The sequence below is a fragment of the Trachurus trachurus genome (assembly GCF_905171665.1).
Source record: "Trachurus trachurus genome assembly, chromosome: 13".
Classification (NCBI taxonomy): Eukaryota; Metazoa; Chordata; class Actinopteri; order Carangiformes; family Carangidae; genus Trachurus; species Trachurus trachurus.
The window spans coordinates 13,955,722-13,969,997 of NC_139892.1; the positions used below are offsets into that span (position 1 = coordinate 13,955,722).

Here is a 14,276-nt window from a genome sequence, read left to right on the forward strand (position 1 = left end):
TTTGTAAGATGCACAACACTACAACATGGGTCAAACTGTGAGATTGTGTTTTTGTTTCACCTGTGGGAACCTGAATTCTTCTTCACCAGATCTATCACTTCTTTGGTGTTGCCCACTTCTCCGTCAGTGAAGACAAAGAGCTGGAGAGAAGAGTTTACACATGGGTTTAGGTCATATATCCATTCATATATATAACAAAGGTGGGGTAAGTATGAGTTTCAAACAAACTGGTTCCTTCAAGATTGTTCTTGTACAACTCTGAGTAAACAAGAAATACTAAGCATGAGCTGCTCCTACAGTATGCCAGATGTAATAAAACACCTGCTGTGGTAACACAACTGGTTTTGATGTGAAAAGAACAATGAAACTTTTGTAAAGTGCTTGTCAAATAAGGAAATAGAAAGATCTGCACTGAAAACTGAACTGTTGTGTTATTAAGGACAAGTGACATTTACAGTAGGGCACACACACATATTAAACACAAAATGTTGAACATGTTAACCGTGTGTGTGTTTTACTTGTCTGGGTTGACTGGGAATGCAGGGCTGGCTGTAAATATGTTGGAGCGGCTTCAGGATCTCTGTTCCTCCCAGATTAGCCTCCATCGTCTCAACCTTCTTCACAGCCTCTTCCATGGAGCTCTGGCTGTACTCCACACTCTTACTGCCATCATACAAATAAATGAACATTGAATAATAATGATAAGCTTTAAAAAACAACAACAACATTATGTAGAAGTTTTCTAAACACATTTACAGGGTGCTTTACAATTAATAAAATACAACAGGTCTCTAGAACAAACATCAGACCTCTGCCTGAGATAAAAAAGAACAATATTACATCGGTTCATAAGGGGTTAAACAGCCAGGGATATCTTTTGGATCCAGGTTGTGAGGCCTTAGAAATAATCACTAAATCTAAATATCAACACTAAACAAACAGGAAGCCAGTGTGAAGGTGCTAAAACAGGAACAACATTTATGCAACTTAGTCCAGGTTAGAAATCTCGGCAGATGAGTTTTGCACAGATTGGAGCCATTACATGGTTTTTGATTTAACACAGGACAAATGGTTGTTAAAATGATCCAGATGTGAGGAGACAAAAGCACGTGTTTCTGCATCTTCATAATTTAAAAATCACTCTTTTTTTAATTGCTGGCAAACACAAAACCAAGGTTTAGGCTAAACATATTGTGACCAGTGTTCGTTCAGCAATGGGATCCAATAATAAGGATTTCAGTTTAGTTGAACTTCAGTTGTAGAAAGTTGATTGAAATCCAATTTTCAATGTTGTTTGAACAGTTGTTTGTAATATGGAGGAATGACTTACGGGAAGACGTTTTCATAGCCTGACCCGAAACTGCAGATGTTGAAATAGCAGCCCAGTGGTAAGCTCTTCAACAGCAGCAGTAGAGTATCCTGAAGATAGGAGAGGATCAATAGTGAAGTTTACTGTTGAAGAGGGAAACTATCAATGATTTTACGATTGACTTAACACTAGTTGAATACCCTGGCACTGGCAATACGAGACTGATGTCCTGTGCCTGAGCCCATGCTCCCAGATCGATCCATCAAGAACACAAATTCCCCACATGAGGCGGCTGAAGACATCACAGACGGAGGGAACTCAGGGTACAGACTCAGCATCACGACTGGATCACCCATCAGAGTGCCTGAAACACATCATACGTGTTGGAGAATGAGGATAATGAACTCTTTCAATTCAAAATAACATCTTGAGTAGTTTTCTCTCACCAGACTTGGCAGAGGCCTGTCCTGCCTCCACCACAGCAGAGGGCTGGTGGGCGTCTTTGTAATAAATCAGAAGTTCAACATCTCTGTCAAACTTGTGTCCTGCAGCCAACTTCACCTGGAGTTCACAAAAACACACTCATAAACATCATTAAAGTTATGAAATGTCTTCCTAATGTTGAGGAACAGCCACACACAGCAGACACATCAGCATTCTACCTACCGTGGCCTGGGTCTGTTCTGGGTTGAGGTACTGGACCGGGTCCAGGGAACAGTTGGACTCTACTTTAGAGACTGGACGAGGAGAGGACACTCGGGCAGAAAAAGACAGACTGTAGGGAACCAGAGAGGCTGGAACAGAAGTCACCTGGACACTGGCTCCTTCACTACCTGGGAGTAGGAGACAAGTTAAGAATAACATAATTAAAGGTGAAGCTGCTATGACTAGGGATTATGGCAATGGGCCAAAATGTTGAACTATCCCTTTAAAGAGACTTTTTTTTTCATTTCCAGTGAGTTGACATGCTACGTTTAGTACATGACACTGCTGTAGAAACTCACTAAATTAAAAAGTGTTGTCTGGATTTCCTACCCTGAGGTTGGTAGCGAGGGTTGAGCACAGCAGGCAGACAAAACCTCAGCCCGTCATCAGCCTGCACAGCCAGCTCAGTGACGTACTCCAGCCTGATGGAGGCGCTCTCTCCTGGAGGCAGACTGCCCACGCTCAGAGTGAATATATCTGGACTCTGCTCACTCTCCTCCAACATGAAGGCCTGCTGACCAGAGCTCAGAGCATCATCGTACTCCTCACGAGCCTGGAGCACAGAGGACACACGTCAACAACATCCACATCAGTGTTTACTGTCTCTTTAGGATCTTTAACAGTGAGATAAACCTCCAGCGTCCAGCTCACCTGCTGCTTCTCCTTCACCTCAGCTACAACCTCTGTCTGTCCAATCTTAGCACTGAAATGACAGACAGCAGCATCTCCAGGCAGAGGGAAGACAAAAACAGCCTCTATTGGTTTGTCCTCCTTGTTCTCGTAGTTCAGGGTGGAGACCACTGTAGCCACATGGTCCCTCACCTCCAGCTCCACCTCGATGCTCTTCAGAGGAACTGACAGAGACATGGATGGAAAAACAATGATGAGCATAAAGACAGAATGAAAACTGTTGCATGATCTGTAAAAACATTTGAAGATAGATATTTTCCAACAGCTCTGTACCTGGTTTCTTCTCAACACTTATTAGACCACAGCAGTCCATTGTACCTGTGCAAAGGACATGTGACATCATATGACAGTGGATTAGAGATGCTCAGCGGTCAGAAAGACAATAAATTGTGGTATATTGATGTGTTGATGAAAAGAAGGGATCACCGCCGACACGTCTTCACTTGTATTCAAAAAGAGTTTATTTACAAGAAGAAGAACAGTGTACAAAAAGTGCCGAATCCTGGAGCATCTCTGGTGCCAATAAGATCTCTCCCTCTATGGCTCAAAACCATAACCTTATATGCTTTCTAACTCCAAAACTCCACCTTCTCCCAACATAAGGATATAGCTTACCATAATAGGCATTAACTGTTTGACATTGAAGTTCAGGTGGATAATACACTACATGTTTCCCCCCTTCGAGGCTCGTAGAGTCTCGACACACAAAAGATAACATACACTTATCATAATGAAACTAACAGATACTCCTGTATATTGCTAACAATAAAACAATCAATTCAATTGATTGATAATAATAAGAAGGAGAAGAAGCAGTAGTTATGCAGAACCAGCCTGAGACAAATAATTCACAGCCGACCACATATGAAGCAGAGCACCGATTCACACTTTCCTTCAGTTCCAAAAAAGGGCACACATACAAAGAAGAACATAGGCTAATACATGATGTTAAAGCAAAAAGTTCAGGTGGATAATACACTACAACATTTATTGTGTTTAACAAGATTGTCATCACTCTGAGTGTCATGCATCATGCATAGAGGACAGGAAAATCAAGTCATTCACATGTTTATGTACGTTTCCTCATCTACTCATCAGTCAAACAGTGAATCATCAATAGAGCTCAGCACTGCACATAATTAAATCTCAGCTGTCTTAAATCAGTTTGTTCGAGGACAGAGGAAATTAAGTTTGAATTTAATTTAGAGCGAGTCAGTGCGCTGACAGGAAATAGACTTATCGGTAGTCACGTTACATTAGGCCTATGATATCAAACCATTCAAAAGATCCACAACCCAGTGACTATGCTGTTATTACTGCGGCTTCTCGCCGTGTCATCATGTCAGTGGTGAACAGCTGGAAAGTGCGTCATTTCGGATAAACAGAATAAAAGCACAGAAGAATAAAGCTCACCTCTGTCGATCAGCGTTTAGTGTGAGTCACTTTCACAGCAGCTCCTTCATTCACATGTAAGCCTTTATACAGTCAACCTGTAGGTAGGTGTGTGTTACACAGAAATCCTTATCCTGGTTGAAACTGAAAGAAAACTATCAGTCACGCCCCCCTCTCAGCCCCGGGTACGCTCGATGTTATTTTACCGAAAACCACCGCATGGGTGGAGCTTAAAGTTGCCATTTAAATCCAGTTCCCGAAAGCCTCTCTCTCTCTTTTTCTCCCTCCCTCTATCTGGTGTAGTTAACAACGACAACAACAAAAGTAATTTCACCAATTTAAACTTTATTCTTTTCACTGATTTCAGTAATCAACACAAGATTATCATTTTGACTGAAGCAAAGTAAGATGAGGCAGAAACACACACTCACATCACTGCCAGATGTGGCATAAGGTTAAACATTTCAATCAAATAATGCACTGAAGTCCCGGCAAGTCGCCACCTAGTGTTGCAGAAAAGGAATGAACACACTTTCTGAAGGCACTGATTAAATTAGTAGTGTATATGTGCTTTTCGGCTTATACGATTCTTCATATGGTTTTAATTCATGCTGATAGTCATATAGTGTTTACACTGAACAGAGCCCATGTGTGTCACCTCTATTTTAGACTGGTAACGCTAATTTTGTTCAAAAGCCCAAAATTCTACTTTCAATATAGGAGACACTGACACCAAAAGGACAATAATGATGAAAAAAGAGGAACACCAAATTAAAATAGACATAATACAATTAGATAAAGTTGTTACAGTGTTGATTTTGTAAAGGCTGTTGACAACTTAAAAAGAGCAGCCAGGTTAATGAAATACTTCAGAGCCCCAGGGTTTCTCTCTGCACCTTGCAACCCAACAGTGCATTTCCAGCTTCCACACACTCTGCCATACATGGGGCTGAAAAATCAAAAATCAGGGAAGCGAGGATGAGAACAGTTACATGGTGCTGAAACAAAGACAAGTCAAAAAGCTGATTTTAACCTGCACACACTGTTATAACTACTCATTATCATGTTTATTACCGTTCTGAGCACGGAGCCATGATGCAGCCTTCATAGCCAGGAGCTCCCACTCCTCCTTAGCATCCAACTTGAAAGCATGAAGCCAGATCAGAGCCAGAGTGGTGGCCCACACTTCCTGGTTCACCTGGTTCAATCAAATAAAATCACATGGGACAGAAAAGGTGACAGGAAATCAAAGAGAGCCAAGTATTTAAAGTATCTCAGAGGGAAAAGTAGCCTGATGTCACTGTTTAATACCAAAACAAGTTCCATTGTAGATGTGTGTCATTAAAGGTTACAGTAACCCACCGATGCAGGTTTTGCCTTGTCCAGCTCCTCACTGGTCTTTCCCAGTGCAGCAGCCAGACCTGGACCCAGCAGCCAGCAGCCGGACGCCATCTGGAGGGAAACCAGCTGCAGCAGAGGGTCTCTGACAGGCTGTTTGGGAGCGGTGCCTTTGGTCTCTCTAGCACTCGTCGCTGAGGAAAAATTGATATAAAAGTGATGACATCATCCCTTTGGGTCACTCTAATAGTAATAGGTTGTATCTTTGTTTTGGGCCAATTTGATACTAATATTGAATTAGATAATATCAAAGCTATTAATATCAAAGATTTACATACATAGGCTACTAATATAGTTACAGAGACATTATGTATTAGTTTTGAATAGGCTGATACGCATTAAGTATTTCACATTAATGCTACAAAAACAGAACAATCCTCATAAGACATTTATTATTTAGTTTCAGATTTACGTCCATAATATACACGTTTGTTCCACTTCCCCTCAGCTTTACTGTCCAGAGAATCACATCTCAGTGACTGTGCTTCAATGACAGCCATCCCTTCATGGTAAAAAAAAAAAAAAAAAAAAAGAGTATTGCAGTTGAGACAAAAACATCAACAATACAACTGACTTGTGAGCTTATTACAAAAACTCACAAGTTGTTACAAGAAGTAAGTAACAAGTAACAAGTTGTTAAGTCGATCAATTAATGGATAAGTGATTCTTAAAATGTACAATGGTAAAATTATATTTCCAAAAGCTGAGTCTTTTACACCTGCAAATGTATATGAAATAATATAAGGAGGAATATAATGGAGCTCCTATAAAGTACTTCACATCAAAGCTACAAAAGCAGAATACATTTACATCCAATAATACACACGTTTGTGCCACTTCCCCTTAGCCTTTGTATTTACTGTCCAGAAAATCACATTCCAGTGACCGTGCTCCAATGACATCCAAGAAAAAAAACGGAGAAACAAAGAGTATTGCATTTTAGACAAAAAAAAATCAACAACACAACTGACTTGTGAGCTTATTACAAATAGGTAGTTGTTGTTACAATAAGTTTTTTTTAATGTACAAGGTGTAAAATATTTCCAAAAGCTCAGTCTTTCACACCTGCAAATGTATAAGAAGCAATATAGAATAGCTACTTTATTGTCATTCAAAATACACAGTGTGCATAGAACGAAATTTCGTTTCACTGACTCTTGGTACAAACAGAAATATATGTGTAAAAATAAATTAAATATTAGAGCCAATGTAACTCCTATAAAGTATGTCACATTAAAACTACAAAAACAGTTTAACCCACCATAGAAATGTATTTCATTTCAAATTTTCATCCAATAAGACACACATTTGTTCCGCTTCCCATCAGCTTTGTACTTACTATTTTGATAATTGAAAAATTAGTTTGAGTAGTGTTTTTAAGAAAAATTAGTCCAAATTCTCTTATTTCAGCTTCTTAAATGTGAATATTTCTGATCTCTTTGTTCCTTTATAACAATAAACTGAGTATGTCTTCAGTTTGTGGACAAAACAAGACATCATCTTGCGGTTTAACATTTATTGACCAAAAAACCAGAGCGATAGATGCAAAAAACTAATCGATAAATCGTTTAAATAATCAATAGATTAATCGATAATGAAAATAATCGTTAGCTTCAGCCCTAAAAAATATTTAAATGAGTGACAAAAAGTAGCCGAAAGGACTTTAAAGAGAAAACGACCACAGAAATATGCTGTTTTGTTCACTAGTACTTTTATAAAAAATAATATGAGTTCCACTCCCATTCAGTTTTGTACTTACTGGCTGACATGTTTAAGGACCGTTCAACAGTCAGCGCTCTAGAACTTCCTGCAAGATTGAAAAACAAAGTGTTGGTCAAGATGAAAAATATCTACAACATGAGTTTATGAGTTTATTGAATTTATTACAGATTACAAGTTGTACTTAAAATGTACAAGTTGTAAAATAATATTCATTTATAACAATAAACTGAGTATCTCTTTGGTTTGTGGACAAATAAGGACATTTGAGGACGTCATCTTGTGGTTTGGGAAATCTGATTGATATTTTTCAACTTTTTAAAACATTTTATTGACCAAAAAACAAATTGATTAATTGTTTAAATAATCAACAGATTAATCGATAATGAAAATAATCGTTAGTATCAGCCCTAAAAAATATTTAAATAAGTGACAAAAAGTAGCCGAAAGGACTTTAAAGAGAAAATCAACCACAGAAATGTAGCTACTTTTATAAAAAAGAATAATATGAGTTCCACTCCCATTCAGCTTTGTACTTACTGGCTGACATCTTAAAGGCCCATCCAGAGCATTCTGCAAGATTGAAAAACAAAGTGTTGGTCAAGATGACAAATATCTACAACATGAGTTTATTGAATTTATTACAGATGACAAGTTGTACTTAAAATGTAACGAGTTGTAAAATAATATTAATTTAAAACAATAAACTGAGTATTCTGGACAAATAAGGACATTTGAGGACGTCATCTTGTGGTTTGGGAAAACTGATTGATATTTTTCAACTTTTTAAAACATTTTATTGACCAAAAAACAAATTGATTAATCGTTTAAATAATCGAGAGATAATCGATAATGAAAATAATTGTTGCAGCCCTAGTTAAGTAAAAAAAAAAAAAAAGTTTAATGTAAAGTTCTGTGAAACAGGCACCGCTCCAGAGCTTCCTGTAAGATTGAAGTGGTGGTCAAGATGAAAAATATCTACAACATGAGTTTATTGAATTTATTACAGATAACTAACAAGTTGTACATAACATGTAAAATAATATTCATAAAAGTCACAAAAAAGTTGTGTTAGCTCAGTGTTTCTCACCTGCATAAGAAAGCATATCAGAGCCAACTCAGCTCCTGCAGGGTATTTCACATTAAAGCTACAAAAAGTGACAAATTCTGCCACAGGTATTTATTCATTTGTTCCGAGTCACATCAATTCACTTTTTTGATAGAGATTCACAATCAGATTTGTACTTACTTTTGGCACAAGCAGAGTAGTCTTCGTAACCTTCAACAGGGAAGATCAAATTACTGGCTGTTGAATTTACAGGTAGTTAATTAATATTCAAAAAGCTGACACATCCACTTGCTGCTCTGGCCAGCTCCATATATTGTCAGTAACTAACAAAACACACAGACACAGAGTCAATTCACTCGATTTATAGTTCTACCTCTATTTAGCTTTATACTTACTACGGGACATAATAGGTTGGCCCAGAGCCTGTGCATCTTCACGAAAGAAAAAGAAATAAAGATATTATAGTATTATTGAACGAGAACAGAATTAGTTCATTTTTTTAAAATGCTACTGAAATAGGCCACTCACAGGCTGTTGGAACATTTCTCCGCACTAGAGGTCCTTGAAGCGGCTCACCGCTGCCTTTGTTCACAGCAATGAAGGCAGTGTAGGAGCTGCTCACTCCTGATTGGACACTGAGCTTCACCAGCTTCTCCTTCACTCTTCCATCTTGCCTTCCTCTGTGCTCTCTCTCCTCCATCTCCAGGGAGCGAATCAGAGTCCGAGCACCCAACCTGTGGACTGTTAATCTGCAGACAGGACAGAGGAGTCAACACAAGTTGGATTTTTGTAAATAAGTCAGATATAGAGATATCAGGCATGTCTAGTTGATCATGTAATTGTTGTGGCTGTTTCCTTTTGTCACCCCCTGTGTTTTCTAACAATAGTTTTACCCCGTGTCCTCTGTAGGTTTGAGACTGAAGCGGAGCGTGTTCTTTGAGCGATGACCTGCCAGGCTGTACTTCACCCTCACTGAACCTTCTGATGCTTTTGAACTCTGAGAAAGTTTCACACAGTTAGAAACCATGTTAAACCAGAAACACTCAGAATTACTTTACTGCAATAAATTTTCAAGGAGGTAGGTTTGTTGCTTCCTGATTAGTGCGAAGTCTTCATTAAATATACCAGCTGAAATAAACCAGAGCAGAGCCGTGTTTCACTGTGAGTTGGTGCTGCTCCGACCTGTCCAGTGAGCTGGGCATAAACCAGTGACCTTTGACCCTGGAAAAGTGTTGTGATTGGTGGAGAGAGAACAGTGACAGACACTCCTTTTGGTAAATCCCATGTGACTGAGATGTCCTGCACGGTTGGCTGCAGGGCAAACCGCAGCGACTGCATCACCTGGTTAATGAAAAATATATAAAAGGTGGGGAGAGGTATTGAGCTGTCACAAAATATACTACAACAAGATAATACTTGAATTTTAATGAAGATGTTTTCATCCATGTTTCTTTTCTTACTTTAGGTTGCATCCTGTCCTTTCCTGTGATGAACTGGGCGTGACCTCCTCCTTCCTTGGCAATCCCATTGATGAGAGCAGAGCTGGCTCCTTCCCCGATCCCAAAAGAGAAACACCTGCAATACAGAAGTTTTGTTTGTAAGATGCACAACACTACAACATGGGTCAAACTGTGAGATTGTGTTTTTGTTTCACCTGTGGGAACCTGAATTCTTCTTCACCAGATCTATCACTTCTTTGGTGTTGCCCACTTCTCCGTCAGTGAAGACAAAGAGCTGGAGAGAAGAGTTTACACATGGGTTTAGGTCATATATCCATTCATATATATAACAAAGGTGGGGTAAGTATGAGTTTCAAACAAACTGGTTCCTTCAAGATTGTTCTTGTACAACTCTGAGTAAACAAGAAATACTAAGCATGAGCTGCTCCTACAGTATGCCAGATGTAATAAAACACCTGCTGTGGTAACACAACTGGTTTTGATGTGAAAAGAACAATGAAACTTTTGTAAAGTGCTTGTCAAATAAGGAAATAGAAAGATCTGCACTGAAAACTGAACTGTTGTGTTATTAAGGACAAGTGACATTTACAGTAGGGCACACACACATATTAAACACAAAATGTTGAACATGTTAACCGTGTGTGTGTTTTACTTGTCTGGGTTGACTGGGAATGCAGGGCTGGCTGTAAATATGTTGGAGCGGCTTCAGGATCTCTGTTCCTCCCAGATTAGCCTCCATCGTCTCAACCTTCTTCACAGCCTCTTCCATGGAGCTCTGGCTGTACTCCACACTCTTACTGCCATCATACAAATAAATGAACATTGAATAATAATGATAAGCTTTAAAAAACAACAACAACATTATGTAGAAGTTTTCTAAACACATTTACAGGGTGCTTTACAATTAATAAAATACAACAGGTCTCTAGAACAAACATCAGACCTCTGCCTGAGATAAAAAAGAACAATATTACATCGGTTCATAAGGGGTTAAACAGCCAGGGATATCTTTTGGATCCAGGTTGTGAGGCCTTAGAAATAATCACTAAATCTAAATATCAACACTAAACAAACAGGAAGCCAGTGTGAAGGTGCTAAAACAGGAACAACATTTATGCAACTTAGTCCAGGTTAGAAATCTCGGCAGATGAGTTTTGCACAGATTGGAGCCATTACATGGTTTTTGATTTAACACAGGACAAATGGTTGTTAAAATGATCCAGATGTGAGGAGACAAAAGCACGTGTTTCTGCATCTTCATAATTTAAAAATCATTCTTTTTTTAATTGCTGGCAAACACAAAACCAAGGTTTAGGCTAAACATATTGTGACCAGTGTTCGTTCAGCAATGGGATCCAATAATAAGGATTTCAGTTTTGTTGAACTTCAGTTGTAGAAAGTTGATTGAAATCCAATTTTCAATGTTGTTTGAACAGTTGTTTGTAATATGGAGGAATGACTTACGGGAAGACGTTTTCATAGCCTGACCCGAAACTGCAGATGTTGAAATAGCAGCCCAGTGGTAAGCTCTTCAACAGCAGCAGTAGAGTATCCTGAAGATAGGAGAGGATCAATAGTGAAGTTTACTGTTGAAGAGGGAAACTATCAATGATTTTACGATTGACTTAACACTAGTTGAATACCCTGGCACTGGCAATACGAGACTGATGTCCTGTGCCTGAGCCCATGCTCCCAGATCGATCCATCAAGAACACAAATTCCCCACATGAGGCGGCTGAAGACATCACAGACGGAGGGAACTCAGGGTACAGACTCAGCATCACGACTGGATCACCCATCAGAGTGCCTGAAACACATCATACGTGTTGGAGAATGAGGATAATGAACTCTTTCAATTCAAAATAACATCTTGAGTAGTTTTCTCTCACCAGACTGGGCAGAGGCCTGTCCTGCCTCCACCACAGCAGAGGGCTGGTGGGCGTCTTTGTAATAAATCAGAAGTTCAACATCTCTGTCAAACTTGTGTCCTGCAGCCAACTTCACCTGGAGTTCACAAAAACACACTCATAAACATCATTAAAGTTATGAAATGTCTTCCTAATGTTGAGGAACAGCCACACACAGCAGACACATCAGCATTCTACCTACCGTGGCCTGGGTCTGTTCTGGGTTGAGGTACTGGACCGGGTCCAGGGAACAGTTGGACTCTACTTTAGAGACTGGACGAGGAGAGGACACTCGGGCAGAAAAAGACAGACTGTAGGGAACCAGAGAGGCTGGAACAGAAGTCACCTGGACACTGGCTCCTTCACTACCTGGGAGTAGGAGACAAGTTAAGAATAACATAATTAAAGGTGAAGCTGCTATGACTAGGGATTATGGCAATGGGCCAAAATGTTGAACTATCCCTTTAAAGAGACTTTTTTTTTCATTTCCAGTGAGTTGACATGCTACGTTTAGTACATGACACTGCTGTAGAAACTCACTAAATTAAAAAGTGTTGTCTGGATTTCCTACCCTGAGGTTGGTAGCGAGGGTTGAGCACAGCAGGCAGACAAAACCTCAGCCCGTCATCAGCCTGCACAGCCAGCTCAGTGACGTACTCCAGCCTGATGGAGGCGCTCTCTCCTGGAGGCAGACTGCCCACGCTCAGAGTGAATATATCTGGACTCTGCTCACTCTCCTCCAACATGAAGGCCTGCTGACCAGAGCTCAGAGCATCATCGTACTCCTCACGAGCCTGGAGCACAGAGGACACACGTCAACAACATCCACATCAGTGTTTACTGTCTCTTTAGGATCTTTAACAGTGAGATAAACCTCCAGCGTCCAGCTCACCTGCTGCTTCTCCTTCACCTCAGCTACAACCTCTGTCTGTCCAATCTTAGCACTGAAATGACAGACAGCAGCATCTCCAGGCAGAGGGAAGACAAAAACAGCCTCTATTGGTTTGTCCTCCTTGTTCTCGTAGTTCAGGGTGGAGACCACTGTAGCCACATGGTCCCTCACCTCCAGCTCCACCTCGATGCTCTTCAGAGGAACTGACAGAGACATGGACGGAAAAACAATGAGACAGAATGAAAACTGTTGCATGATCTGTAAAAACATTTGAAGATAGATATTTTCTAACAGCTCTGTACCTGGTTTCTTCTCAACACTTATTAGACCACAGCAATCCATTGTACCTGTGCAAAGGACATGTGACGTGACAGTGGATTAGAGATGCTCAGCGGTCAGAAAGATAATAAATTGTGGTATATTGATGTGTTGATGAAAAGAAGGGATCACCGCCGACACGTCTTCACTTGTATTCAAAAAGAGTTTATTTACAAGAAGAAGAACAGTGTACAAAAAGTGCCGAATCCTGGAGCATCTCTGGTGCCAATAAGATCTCTCCCTCTATGGCTCAAAACCATAACCTTATATGCTTTCTAACTCCAAAACTCCACCTTCTCCCAACATAAGGATATAGCTTACCATAATAGGCATTAACTGTTTGACATTGAAGTTCAGGTGGATAATACACTACATGTTTCCCCCCTTCGAGGCTCGTAGAGTCTTGACACAAAAGATAACATACACTTAATGATTATCATAATGAAACTAACAGATACTCCTGTATATTGCTAACAATAAAACAATCAATTCAATTGATTGGTAATAAGAAGAAGGAGAAGAAGCAGGGAGTAGTTATGCAGAACCAGCCTGAGACAAATAATTCACAGCCGACCACATGTCCATGAAGCAGAGCACCGATTCACACTTTCCTTCAGTTCCAAAAAAGGGCACACATACAAAGAAGAACATAGGCTAATACATGATGTTAAAGCAAAAAGTTCAGGTGGATAATACACTACAACATTCATTGTGTTTAACAAGATTGTCATCACTCTGAGTGTCATGCATCATGCAAAGAGGACTGGAAAATCAAGTCATTCACATGTTTATGTAGGCTACGTTTCCTCATCTACTCATCAGTCAAACAGTGAATCATCAATAGAGCTCAGCACTGCACATAATTAAATCTCAGCTGTCGTACGCCCGCGCTCTTCCTGGCTCAGTCTGAGCAGATCTTGTTTTAAATCAGTTTGTTCGAGGGCTACAGAGGAAATTAAGTTTGAATTCAATCTAGAGCGAGTCAGTGCGCTGACAGGAAATAGACTTACCGGTAGTCACGTTACATTAGGCCTATAATAACAAACCATTCAAAAGATCCACAACCCAGTGACGATCCAGCTGTTGTTTTTTTTTTTTTTTTTATTAAAGTTATATTAATTATATTAATATAAGCTGTTGTTATTACTGCGGCTTCTCGCCGTGTCATCATGTCAGTGGTGAACAAGTGCGTCATTTCGGATAAGCAGAATAAAAGCACAGAAGAATAAAGCTCACCTCTGTCGATCAGCGTTTAGTGTGAGTCACTTTCACAGCAGCTCCTTCATTCACATGTAAGCCTTTATACAGTCAACCTGTAGGTAGGTGTTACACAGAAATCCTTCTCCCGATTGAAACTGAAAGAAAACTGTCAACCCCGCCCAGCCCCCGGGTACGCTCGAGTTCATTACCGAAAACC

At 39.9% G+C, this 14,276-nt stretch overlaps 2 protein-coding genes across 2 annotated transcripts in view; both read right to left on the reverse strand.

Annotated features, from left to right (window-relative positions):
* LOC310996227 (von Willebrand factor A domain-containing protein 5A-like) overlaps nt 1–14,276 on the reverse strand; it is a 49,595-nt gene that overhangs the window by 5,427 nt on the left and 29,892 nt on the right. The window contains exons 4-12 of the mRNA XM_083985610.1: nt 2,978–3,022; nt 2,666–2,868; nt 2,345–2,567; nt 1,976–2,142; nt 1,756–1,870; nt 1,510–1,673; nt 1,331–1,419; nt 519–663; nt 61–140 (exon numbers count right to left, since the gene is read on the reverse strand). Coding sequence (XP_083841736.1) covers nt 61–140; nt 519–663; nt 1,331–1,419; nt 1,510–1,673; nt 1,756–1,870; nt 1,976–2,142; nt 2,345–2,567; nt 2,666–2,868; nt 2,978–3,022 — 1,231 coding nt within the window. The remainder of the gene's footprint in view (nt 1–60; nt 141–518; nt 664–1,330; nt 1,420–1,509; nt 1,674–1,755; nt 1,871–1,975; nt 2,143–2,344; nt 2,568–2,665; nt 2,869–2,977; nt 3,023–14,276) is intronic.
* LOC310995699 (von Willebrand factor A domain-containing protein 5A-like) lies at nt 4,552–14,121 on the reverse strand. Its single transcript, XM_083984820.1, has 23 exons — nt 14,096–14,121; nt 12,844–12,888; nt 12,542–12,744; nt 12,221–12,443; nt 11,852–12,018; nt 11,632–11,746; nt 11,386–11,549; nt 11,207–11,295; nt 10,395–10,539; nt 9,937–10,016; nt 9,743–9,857; nt 9,465–9,623; nt 9,176–9,279; nt 8,811–9,031; nt 8,678–8,713; nt 8,463–8,519; nt 7,754–7,786; nt 7,254–7,301; nt 6,355–6,405; nt 5,949–5,996; nt 5,459–5,628; nt 5,171–5,294; nt 4,552–5,045 (listed from the first exon to the last, which is right to left on the reverse strand). The coding sequence occupies exons 2-23, from the start codon at nt 12,881–12,883 to the stop codon at nt 4,966–4,968; spliced, it is 2,472 nt and encodes an 823-aa protein (XP_083840946.1). The 5' UTR covers nt 12,884–12,888; nt 14,096–14,121; the 3' UTR covers nt 4,552–4,965.